The following is a 12,134-nucleotide window of genomic DNA, read 5'->3' on the forward strand; positions in this document are numbered from 1 at the left end:
GGTTTAAGAGGGAATATTCTTTAATTGGTACGTTCTTTGATTTTTGCAATACTTTCACATAATGACATAGGGCCTAATTCAACAAGCATCGCAAAGCAGCAAAAATCACAGAAAATGCGGAAAATCGCAAAATCTGCACCATATACCACAAAAACGGAGACAAAAAATGCAATTTCTGAGACGAAGTAAAAACTATGGCCCTCATTCCGAGTTGATCGCTCGGTAATTTTCTTCGCATCGCAGTGAAATTCCGCTTAGTACGCATGCGCAATATTCGCACTGCGACTGCGCCAAGTAATTTTACAATGAAGATAGTATTTTTACTCACGGCTTTTTCTTCGCTCTGGCGAACGTAGTGTGATTGACAGGAAATGGGTGTTACTGGGCGGAAACACAGCGTTTTCGGGGCGTGTGGATAAAAACGCTACCGTTTCCGGAAAAAACGCAGGAGTGGCCGGAGAAACGGGGGAGTGTCTGGGCGAACACTGGGTGTGTTTATGACGTCAAACCAGGAACGACAAGCACTGAACTGAACGCAGATGCCGAGTAAGTCTGAAGCTACTCTGAAACTGCTAAGTAGTTTGTAATCGCAATATTGCGAATACATCGGTCGCAATTTTAAGAAGCTAAGATACACTCCCAGTAGGCGTAGGCTTAGCGTGAGCAACTCTGCTAAATTCGCCTTGCGAGCGATCAACTCGGAATGAGGGCCTATGTATGCACTACGAAAAGTAGGCGTGTAGGGGGCGTACTAAAGGGCTGGACTCGCAAAAACTACGATCAGGGGCGTGTTGTGGGCGTATGCTGATGATCGGTGGGCGGTGCATTCGCAATTATTACACCTGATCGCACATTTATGGTGTGCAGTTTTTGAGTGACTACAGGTCTACCTTAAAATCTGCACAAGCTGACCTCCGTTGTAGAATGGCCCTCATTCCGAGTTGTTCGCTCGCAAGCTGCTTTTAGCAGCTTTGCACACGCTAAGCCGCCGCCTACTGGGAGTGAATCTTTGCTTAGCAAAATTGCGAACAAAAGATTCTCAAAATTGCGAATAGAAATTTCTTTGCAGTTTCTGAGTAGCTCGATACTTACTCTGCCACTGCGATCAGTTCAGTCAGTTTCGTTCCTGGTTTGACGTCACAAACACACCCAGCGTTCGCCCAGACACTCCTCCGTTTCTCCAGCCACTCCCGCGTTTTTCCCAGAAACGGCAGCGTTTTTTCACACACACCCATAAAACGTCCAGTTTCCGCCCAGAAACACCCACTTCCTGTCAATCACACAACGATCACCAGAACGAAGAAAAAACCTCGTAATGCTGTGAGTAAAATATCTAACTGCATAGCAAATTTACTTGGCGCAGTCGCAGTGCGAACATTGCGCATGCGCAATTAGCGGAAAATCGCTGCGATTCGAAAAAAATTACCGAGCGAACAACTCGGAATGACCACCAATGTTCGATGTATACTGCAATCATTGCTTCATTACACCAGCTGAAGAAGCTCACATCTCAGACCACAACACACTTCATTCACCTGTATTGAAACTTCTAAACATGTAAGGGAGCTTTAAACTCTGTAACACAGGTTTCTTTATAAAATATAGGTTTGTAACCTAATTGTTTTTACACTTACTAACAATCGATGTGTAAAAGCAAACGTCAATTAACATTTCCAAGCATTTTGTTTTGTAGGATCTGCTTAATGTCTTTTAGCTTCATAACCGTTTTTTAATGATTTTTAAGCAACCAACACGTTTTTTGTTAACAAAACATACCCACATACATTTGGTTATTTTTTTTATTTTATTATATCGCTATACACACAAACATGTTCAAGAACAGCAACACCATTTTTTTTTGGGAGGGGGGGGGGGGGGGCCTGGAAAGTAGGTAGTGCAATATTTGAGGTTAAAACACAGTTGTTTGCAAAAATTGCAAAAATCAGAAACATGTAAGCAAAAAATGCGTAAAATTGTACATTTATACGCAAATAAGGCGGATTTTTTTAGGCCTTCGCAATATTTGCACATTTCATAAGCCCACCTTCTTTTTGTAACAGTAAATTAGTGTTGCAGTTTTTCAGTTTGGGCGTGCTTTCGCAATTTTACGATTGCTCGCAATTTTTGCAAATTTGTAATTTTTACAATCCTTACTGAATTGGTCCCATAATGAGGTTCTAAGTTCGCAGTAGGAATCTCAGGTTGTGTTGCTGTCTGCTTCCTATTTATGGTAATACATGTTATTAAATACTTCTGAATGTAGTCTGCACATCGCTATAAAAGAAATGATTGCAGTTCCATCTTATACATTTGCAGTTTCGCAGACAATTTACCAGACCTACAGACTATTTATACATTTTATAGTTATAATTATAAATGCTGCTTTTATATCCACATTAAAAAACTATTTTAGGAAGCTAAATATTTAAAAACTCATTGGTTTGTAACGTTAAATAATTAAAGATTATTTTTAATTGCCTATTACAATTAAAGTAGTTTATTGTGCTACATAGAGAAACATAAAAAATACAGAAACGATAAATTATTCATGATTAAAACATAATCCATTTACTTTTTCTGGTGAAGAATGTTGATTTAAATATAACATGTTAGATTGGCTTCTGTATGTGATATAGCAACTTAGTGGTCACAATTATATTAAATAGAGGAACAGCGGAGTGTGATGAAGCCTTAAGCTGGGTACACACCTGACCAAGACGTCGGCGGATCCACAGTTGTGCCGACCAATCAGCCGATCCAGGTAAGTATACGCACTTACCGATCAGCTCCTCGACGTGTCGGTCAAGACACCTAGCTGGACGGGATACCGACACCGGGATCCCGACCGGCATAATCCCGACATATTCTCCCTCTGTGGGTGTCCACGACACCCATAGAGGGAGAATAAATGATTGTGCCCGCAAGGGGCTACGTTGCGCTCGCCCCCCTGTTGGGATTGTGCCGGTCGAGATCCCGGTGTCAGTATTCCGACAGTATCCCGTACTGATCCCAGCTGGGCGGGCATTTTAATCTGTCTGTCCAGCTGTGATGTCAGCCCCCCCGCAGCAAGTGTACGGGTGGTTGGCACACCGCCCATACACACAGCCAGATGCACCAATATATCTGAAGGTATATCGCCCATTGACTGCCCTGAACAGTTGAAGCGATATGACGTAGTTCACAGACATATAGGGGTACACACCTGTTGATGGTCTCGCGATATATTGGCCGTTCAATGCCCAATATATCGCCTAATGTGTACCCAGCTAACATGCTTACAAAACCATGTACCCAGCATACATTACAAAAGCCATGTACAGTAGCACAGATGGCATGGTCTTTGGTTTAAGGAAGTGACTACTGTAGGTGTGATCAGGTGGAGGAGGAATCAGAGGCCAAGGTCAAGAGGAATCGATACTATTTAGGTTCCGGGGATCGGCAGTCTGGTCACTTATCTGTATTTGAAAACTTAGATGTTTGTTACTATTAAAGTTGTGTTTTTATGCATGTCTCCTTTGTGTGCCCCCTAATCTCTTCACAATAATGGTGGAGATATCTACCTTTAGGCTAGGTCCGACCCCTACACTTCTGGAGCACTTAGTGGCCCATATCACTCCAGATCAGAACACGTGAGGGCCTCAACAGGGTAATAATATTATTAATACAAAAATAAAAAAGAATCTCTGGCCAGTGTATGGGCCCCAAGAGGCAACCGGACCTCAGGCAGCAGCCTAGATCACCTTACAATTAGCAGGTCCTGGCTATATACTATAGCAGGATGTTAGATAACATAATTTAGTCAAGTTAAAGTCATCTCAAGGTGGAACACCCATTTACGTCTCGGCTTAGGCTTCAGGCTCTACTGTATAATTTTCACATATTGTTTTACCTTTAAAGCACTTTACTGTGACTATAAGTTATTACTCGGTATAATGTTAAATTAGTAAATATGTGGTAGGACATTCAATATGTGATTTCTGCAGCAAAATGGAGTAATAGACCTGGAGAGTGATCTCCTTCTGTACCTTTGTATAATGCAAACTCATTTCATTGCAAGCCTGCTGGGCACAATGATTTGTGATGTTCTCTTGCATGACACAAGCAGAACTGCAGGAAACTGCTGCAATATTAGATGAAAACTAACATTTCCCTGATTAACTTTCTGTCTTCTCTTCTTGGCATGTAGGTAATGTGGGTATGTAATTTGTGCCGAAAACAACAAGAAATCCTCACAAAATCAGGAGCCTGGTTCTACAGCAGTGGGTCAAACACAGCACAGAAGGCCGGCGAAGAGGCCCAGCCGGGACTCCAGAACGAAGAAGCACCTCAGGAGAAAAAGGCTAAGCTACAAGAGCCGTCCCAATACCAGGGACCCTCAGGGGACTTAATAACACCAGCCTCAGACAAGAGCAGGTCACAAGGGATCGTACGGCAAGACTCCATTAAGAATGGCTCTGGAGTAAAACACTCAACTGCAAGTGATCTACCATCCGACAGGTAATAATAATCATCTCTTGGCTCATCCTCTGTTGTACTGTGTCATTTTATGATGCTTGTTTTTCTTTTATAACCTAATTACATATTGCCAAATTCAGCTTCTAATTAAATCAACTATCCTCAAGCATGCTTATCCTTAAAACCTGGACTGCTAGGGGTATGGTGATCATGTTTGAGAAATACTGCTGTAACCCATAACAACAAAATCAAGCCTCAGATTGGTTGCTGTTGGTTACAGCAGATTGATACTCATTGTACTGTGAAAAGGGGGGCCATGTAGCATTCAGTGCAAGTTGACCCCAAATACAGATGAGTCCCCATACACTGGTCGCCAGGTCCTGTGTGACTTGGGTAACTTGTGCACTGAGCGTCTCTTCTGCTCCAAATAGGCATAAATAATTTGCATGAATAAAACAACCAGAAGCGACAAAACTATGTTGCTAGTATACACTGACCGCTGGGATTTACTATGTGTGACTGAATCTGTGCCTGTATAAAAGGGGTTGCGATATGGGCGTCCGCGGCTTTTTCTCCTGCCGAGTTCTGTTGTGCTTCATCTGCGCCAGTGTCCGTGTGCTGTACCTGTTTCTGTGCGCAGACCAGCAACCCTGGTACACTGCAAGCAGCTTTTTGCTGCGCCTGCAATGCAACTAAGTTGCAAAATTTTAAGAGAAAGTAGATATTCTACTCGTCTAGGAGCACCTCAGTCATGCTGGGTGTACAAGGACACATCTGTATTATCGTATTGCATGCAGGAAACTAAACGCAAATATATGCCAGTATACAGAATTATACACATCTCTGCACCAGCAATGTCCCTGCTGCAAAAGATCCGCCCGAAAGCAGTCATATTTCAAAAACACACAATTCTGCATAGCTCACAACTCTCTCACCATGGCATTGATAAACTTGACTTATGTGCGAAAGGTCTCATTACCAACCAGTTCCACCACTTCAGCCGCAACTTCATAGCCAGATTAAGGGAGATACTGTTCCTTGTGCCCCCCGTCCGGAGCACACTGACATCACTAGCTCTCCCTCTTGTGTAGCAGCAGAAACAGGCAGATAGAATGCGATAAGGACAGTATGCAGTGCAGGTAGAGACACAGTGGTATCATGACCTACCGATGGAGCTTCATAACCAGAGGAGAGATAGGAGGGGGGAGAGAGCTGCAAGTTATTCAGGGATTCCAGCATCTCAGCATCTGCTCCACTTCTGACTGCGTTGAAGCACCTTTCTTATGAATGAAATAGTTCAATACTGGTGATGCCAGTCTTATATTAAAAGGGAAGTCCAGGTGCAGAGCATTTTGTCCCTCATGGAATGGGTCATGTTGGGAGGTATGCATAATCTAATGTGTCATCGTCCCCCCCCCCCCCCCCCTTTCGCCAGGGCCCCCTTTTTTTTAAGTGCCCTGGGCCAGTCCAAGGCTTATTTCGGCCATGCTGGAGTTGCAACGGAACTGCCAATTGCTCATAGTTTTTTACACTCATGTCCAGAGAGAGCGAGAAAACACATAAGTCCACAAAACTGACTTGCGCTCAATTCTGAATCAGCTTCTATGTGTTCTGCATACATTATTAGTCTGCATTAGATCATAAGTTTACCTATGTTGTGGTCTGAATAACTGTAATAATGTCAAATAAAATAATTATAAGGTGCAGCCATCTCTTTGTATATATCCATTATCTGAAATCCTGCTGTTTTCATTTTTATTGGTATTTTAAGCATTTTATAATGAGTAAGGATCCAGTGTGTTAGAACTTAACATTCAAGTAATCATTTGACATTTAAAAAGCCGGTAGTTGCTCAATACCTAATTAATGTGTCATGAGTCTGCATTAGAGGTGTGCAAAAAAATTTCAATATATATGTTTGTATGTAAACCTTTTTTTATATATAATTATAATAGAAGTCTCAGTTTTTGCTGGATTTTAGCTTACTGCTACAGATGAGGAGCATAGGCAAACGTGTAGCGGGGGGAGGGGGGGTTCCGGTTGCCCGGAAACCCCCCTCCTCATAGCAAGTGGCTCAAATTTTGACAATAGCAATAGTAAACAGTAACAGAGCTTCTGTACATGCCCAGCTTCTTCTACAAAGTTTGCTGTGTATGTGGATCTGAGTCCGTGCACTGGACCAGAGAGTAGCTACCAGGAAGAAGAGACAGGACCCTTACCATGAGGTGGGAGAATGTGTGCTTAGAAAGTGCAGTATTGGTTCTAATATGTTTGTGTATGTATTTCTTCATTATGGTATGTTTATCCTTCTCCTGACCACTTATTTATATTATTTAAATATGTTTGATACAGGCTATACTACAGACCATCTATAGTGTTAAATATTAATACTGTATTCCATACAGTATCCAGTATATAAAAAGACTCAGTCTTAGGTCCTCTGCTTTCCTCAATCTGTACCTCATCTCTTGGTAAACTAATCAGCTCCTTCGGATTTCAGTATCATTTGTACGCTGATGATACGCAAATCTACCTATCCTCCCCAGGGGTGGTCTTCAGTATGCCGACTGACGGGATCCCGGCGCACAGTATACCGGTGTCGGGATCCCGACAGCCGGCATACCGACACTTAATCTCCCTCGTGGGGGTCCACGACCCCCCTGGAGGGAGAATAAAATAGTGTGGCGCGCGTAGCGCGTCACCGTGCCCGTAGCATGTCGAGCGCAGCGAGCCCGCAAGGGGCTCATTTGCGCTCACCACACTGTCGGCATATCGTAGTGAACCCCTCCCCAGATTTATCACCATTTGTATTGGTTCGTGTCACTGAATTGCCTGTCTGCCATTTCATCTTGGATGTCATCTCGCCACCTCAAACTCAACATTTCCAAAACAGAATTAATTATTTTCCCACCAGCCAAGAGTAGTTACCAACCTGATATCTCCTTAACTGTTGACAATTCGACTATCCACCCTACCCCACAAGCTCGCTGCCTAGGTGTCATCCTTGACTCTGATCTGTCCTTTGTTCCACACATTCAATCTGTCTCTAAATCATGTTACATGCACCTTAAAAACATATCCAAAATACGTCCTTATCTTACACAAGACACTGCAAATACTCTAATCTGTGCACTCATCATCTCCCGCATTGATTATTGTAATAGTCTCCTTACTGGTCTTCCCAAACATAGGCTCTCACCACTACAATCCATTCAGAATGCAGCTGCGAGGCTAATCTTCCTTGCTAGATGTTCTTCGTCTGCTGATCCGCTCTGTCAGTCCCTCCATTGGTTACCTGTATTCTACCGTGTTAAATTTAAATTTAAAATACTTTTACTTACGTACAAGACTATTAACCAAACTGCACGAACATACATCTCTTCACTCCAAACCTTTAAACGGTCCCTGAAAACTCACCTCTTCAGACAAGCCTATCAAATTCCAGACCCACCAACATAACCTTCAATGCTTCCCTATCTACAGTAAATACATCCTCTCTGTACAGTCCACATAACCTCACATATTTTTTCTTCCAACATTGCGGGGTGATCATTTCATACAACCCATTAAGAGCCTAGCAATCTGGTGGACCATTATGCAATAGGTAGCATCTATCCTTGTGTATCAATACCTATTTCCCTATAGATTGTAAGCTTGGGAGCAGGGCCTTCCTACCGCTATGTCTGTCTGTCTTGGTCCAGTTTTGTTCTATAACTGTTGTTCTAATTATAAAGCGCAACGGAATATGCTGCGCTATATAAGAAACTGCTAATACATAAATAAAAGACCAATGTTTACATTAATGTCCAGGGTTAGTACTACTAGGTTCTACTACCGATCCCCCAGACTCCCGCACTTGCTCCAATTTTCCGCAGAGTGAGAGATTGTGGATTGCATTTGGAACCCCCGTCCTGAAATCCTGCATTTGCCACTGAGGAGGGTAAAGAGGAGACTAGTTTTATTTGTTTGTATTGCGCCAAAGTAAAGGGCAAAAAGTATGCTTGAAAAAAATCACAAACAGCTCTCCTGATAACAGTTGTCTTTCTGCAAAGCAAAAACTTTCATGTTTGTGACCCAGGAGTCCTTCTGCGCTTGGCAGATGACGTTCGCTGTATGTGGTATTGGGAGGTATCTGATCAGATACCTCTCAGTGCACATTGCAAAAAGAAACCATAGGCTTCTATTATGCGATGCCATCTACAGATGGCATTGCCTACCGGGCCCAAGATTTTAGAGCTTGGTGCATATGAGAAATGCAGCCAAACCTCAGAAAATGGCATTTTCGGAGGTTTGACCGTATTTATGCCAGTAGTGTTCAAGTCTGATTGCTGAAATTATTTGGATACCTTTTCTCTGTTTCCTGTTTAGAGTAACCCCTCCCTTTCATGCTCCTGAAGAATATTACTAATATTGCCAACCCGGGTTTAGCCTGGACACAATATAAACCAAGTTTAGGCTCCGCAGCTGTCCAGTGTCAACTTTATTCTTCAGTAAATCAGCTGCCATCTCCTTCCTTAGATAATCGGCCCCCCCTCAGTCTTACACCATGGATGGAGACATCCGTATATAGGGGGTCATTCCGAGTTGATCGCTCACGGACGATTTTCGCAGCGCAGCGATCATCTTTCTACTGCGCATGCGTATGCACCGCAATGCGCACGCGCGTCGTACGGGTACAGTGCGGATCGTTGCTGAGCGGTGGTTTTAACGAAGAATCCATTCGCACGGAGATTGACAGGAAGAGGGCGTTTATGGGTGTCAACTGACCATTTTCTGGGAGTGGTAGGGAAAACGCAGGCGTGTCTGGCCGTTTGCAGGGCGGGTGTGTGACATCAATTCCGGGACCGGACAGGCTGAAGTGATTGCAAGGGCTGAGTAAATTCAGAGCTACTCAGAAACTGCACAAACTGTTTTTGCAGAGCTCGGCTGCACAGGTGTTCGCACACTTGCAAAGCGAAAATACACTCCCCCGTGGGCGGCGACTATGCGTTTGCACGGCTGCTAAAAGTAGCTACCGAGCGATCAGTTAGGAATGAGGGCCATAGATGTGTATGTGCACAATGGCCGTTTCTGTGCCGTCCTTCCTGCAAATGCTGATATTTTCCCTCTTCTCCTCTCTCCTCTGCACGTGGATCAGTAACGCGTGGAAATGTCACCGAGCCATTGAATGCAGCTAGTAATTGTGTGTCAGCTAATCCAAACCACGGAGAAAGGTCACTGTCATTAATTAATAACTGCCATAAAAACAATTTTTTTTTTCGTTATTATTAATCTTTTCTGCGCTATCTTGGTACGGAAAAGAGTAACCACTGGGATTGGATTAAAGAAGCAGGAGTACGACTGCGTAAAAGTTCCCGGGATCTCAGTATGTTGGCGAAAGCAATCGCAAGGATAAATGTCGTTGACTCAGATCTGCTTTAATGCTCTGAGTTTGACCGTTCACCGCACTCAAATGAGTGTTTGCACAAAAAGAAACATGGAATATTGTCGCAGGGATTAGAACGTCGCCATGTTACAGTATTGGTGTTGGTTTGTCTTTCATGCATAGCAGGAAACCGATACAGGCGTGCTGCTGCTTCTAGGTAGCTGAGGCAGCTATAAACTGAGCATTGTGGCACGACAAGTGGATGTGTGGTGTGCTTGGTGGTTGTGTGTGTTACATGACGCGTGGGCTGCAGCTCCCGATTTACAAATCACATTAGGCTGCATGCAACCAGTCAGAGCCGGGACAGGTGCAGCCCATGTCATATACGCTAGTCCTTATACTATTAAAGAGAACCTGTTACCGATGCTTATTTGCACTGTTTATTAGTCGCTTCAATCTAACAACCACATCATTTCACAGCTTTACGCTGGCCACACATTCTGCAATACCGCAGACAATATGGGGTCAGTAAATAACTGGGGGGACAGATGTATTAACCTGGAGAAGGGATAAAGAAGTGATAAGTGCAAGGTGATAACGCACCAGCCAATCATTACAGATTTGAAAAATGACAGGAGCTGATTGGCTGGTGCGTTATCACCTTGCACTTATCACTGCTTCATCACTTCTCCAGGCTTAATACATCTGCCCCCAGATCACTGTCAGGTAGATCATTGAGGTGATCAGCAGGTGATTGCTAATGGCCCACTTTCTACGAGCTGCAGGATTGGTTATTATGGGAACAGTGGAAGGTCAACAGTCATCAAATCGGCATTCATAAAGTTGACATAACAATGTCAACATGGTCAAATGTCGGCATGCTGAGCATGTCAACAGTGACCACGTTAATGTTCTTCATGTCGACAGAGATGAAATGTCAGCATGATAGAATGTATACATAAAGTCCCTGGTGGCCCAGCGGTCACTTACCTGGTCCCAGTGGTAGCAGCGTCTCCAGCGGTGTCTTCCATGTCCCGGCGAGCATGTGAGTAGCAGTCCATCTGACGAGCGGTGTTCTCTCTCTCATTGAAAAGTGTTAAAGTGGAGAGTGATAAAGTACCAATCAACCAGCTCCTGTCATTTTCCTAAAAAAGTACGGTAACATGGCAATTAGGAGCTGATTGGCTAGTACTTTATCACGTGCTATTTATCACTCTCCAAGGCTTTGTACATCTAGCCCCCTGTCCCTAACCCTAATCTCTACCCCTAAACCTTCCCCTAGTGCCTAACCCAGGATCCGGTCTCTAGGTCGACGGTAACTAGGTCAACCACTATTGGTCGACAGTAACTAGGTCGACAGGGTCTCTAGATCGGCATGTTCTAGGTCGACAGGTCAAAAGATCGACATGAGTTTTTCACAATTTATTTTCTTTTTTTGACCTTTTTCATACTTAACGATCCACGCGGACTACGACTGGGAATAGTAACCTTGTCAGAAGAGGAGACACGGTGCACTAATTAGGGTTCCCGGTCACTCAACGGAGAAAACAACACCAATTTTTTTTTTTTAAACTCATGTCGACCTTTTGACCTGTCGACCTAGAGACCCTGTTGACCTAGTTACTGTCGACCTTGCATACCACACCCGCCTAACCCTAACCCTCCTGGCAGTGCCTATACTTTAATAATAATAATTTTATTTATATAGCGCTCTTTCTCTAACAGGACTCAACGCGCTTTAGTGTCAGCATTCTGAGATGGTTGACATGGTGTCTGTCGACATGTCGCCCAATGGTGACATTCTAGTGTCGACGATCTGGGTACAACATTATGGTCACTGTCTACATTTTAACCTGATACCATTGTGGGTTTCCCTGTGGGTGTGACTCAAAGTTCTGTATTAGGACCTTTCAGCTTTTTCAGTCTACACACTCCAGCTTACACCATTTATTAATTACTTTGCTGTTGTATATCATTGTTAAGCAGAAATACTATGTTACATATCTGCAGCTGACCTTCCTACTCATTTGATACAAAATAAATAAATAAATAAATCACAAACTATATATTAATTTAAGATCCTTTATAAAGGACCAAGAATCACATTCTAAATAAAGGTAAAATATTACATTTATGTTACGGTGGGATATATTTGTACACTTACAATAATCCGACTGCCCCGTCCTGTATATTTTGTGAAATAATTTATACGTGTTCTAGGGTCTTTGCGAGAGATTGTACCCTGGTTAAAACATATGGCTTCACATATAAGACAATTAACTAAAAGGATTTATTGACCAAACACGAGCCAAAC

At 43.2% G+C, this 12,134-nt stretch overlaps 1 protein-coding gene across 39 annotated transcripts in view; it reads left to right on the plus strand.

The window, feature by feature from the left end:
* RIMS2 (regulating synaptic membrane exocytosis 2) overlaps positions 1-12,134 on the plus strand; it is a 995,106-nt gene that overhangs the window by 375,351 nt on the left and 607,621 nt on the right. For all 39 annotated transcript variants that reach the window (XM_063924252.1, XM_063924259.1, XM_063924274.1 and 36 more), the window contains one exon: positions 4,187-4,497. In XM_063924252.1, coding sequence (XP_063780322.1) covers positions 4,187-4,497 — 311 coding nt within the window. The remainder of the gene's footprint in view (positions 1-4,186; positions 4,498-12,134) is intronic.

The sequence above is a fragment of the Pseudophryne corroboree genome, chromosome 5 (assembly GCF_028390025.1).
Source record: "Pseudophryne corroboree isolate aPseCor3 chromosome 5, aPseCor3.hap2, whole genome shotgun sequence".
In the NCBI taxonomy this organism is placed as follows: domain Eukaryota; kingdom Metazoa; phylum Chordata; class Amphibia; order Anura; family Myobatrachidae; genus Pseudophryne; species Pseudophryne corroboree.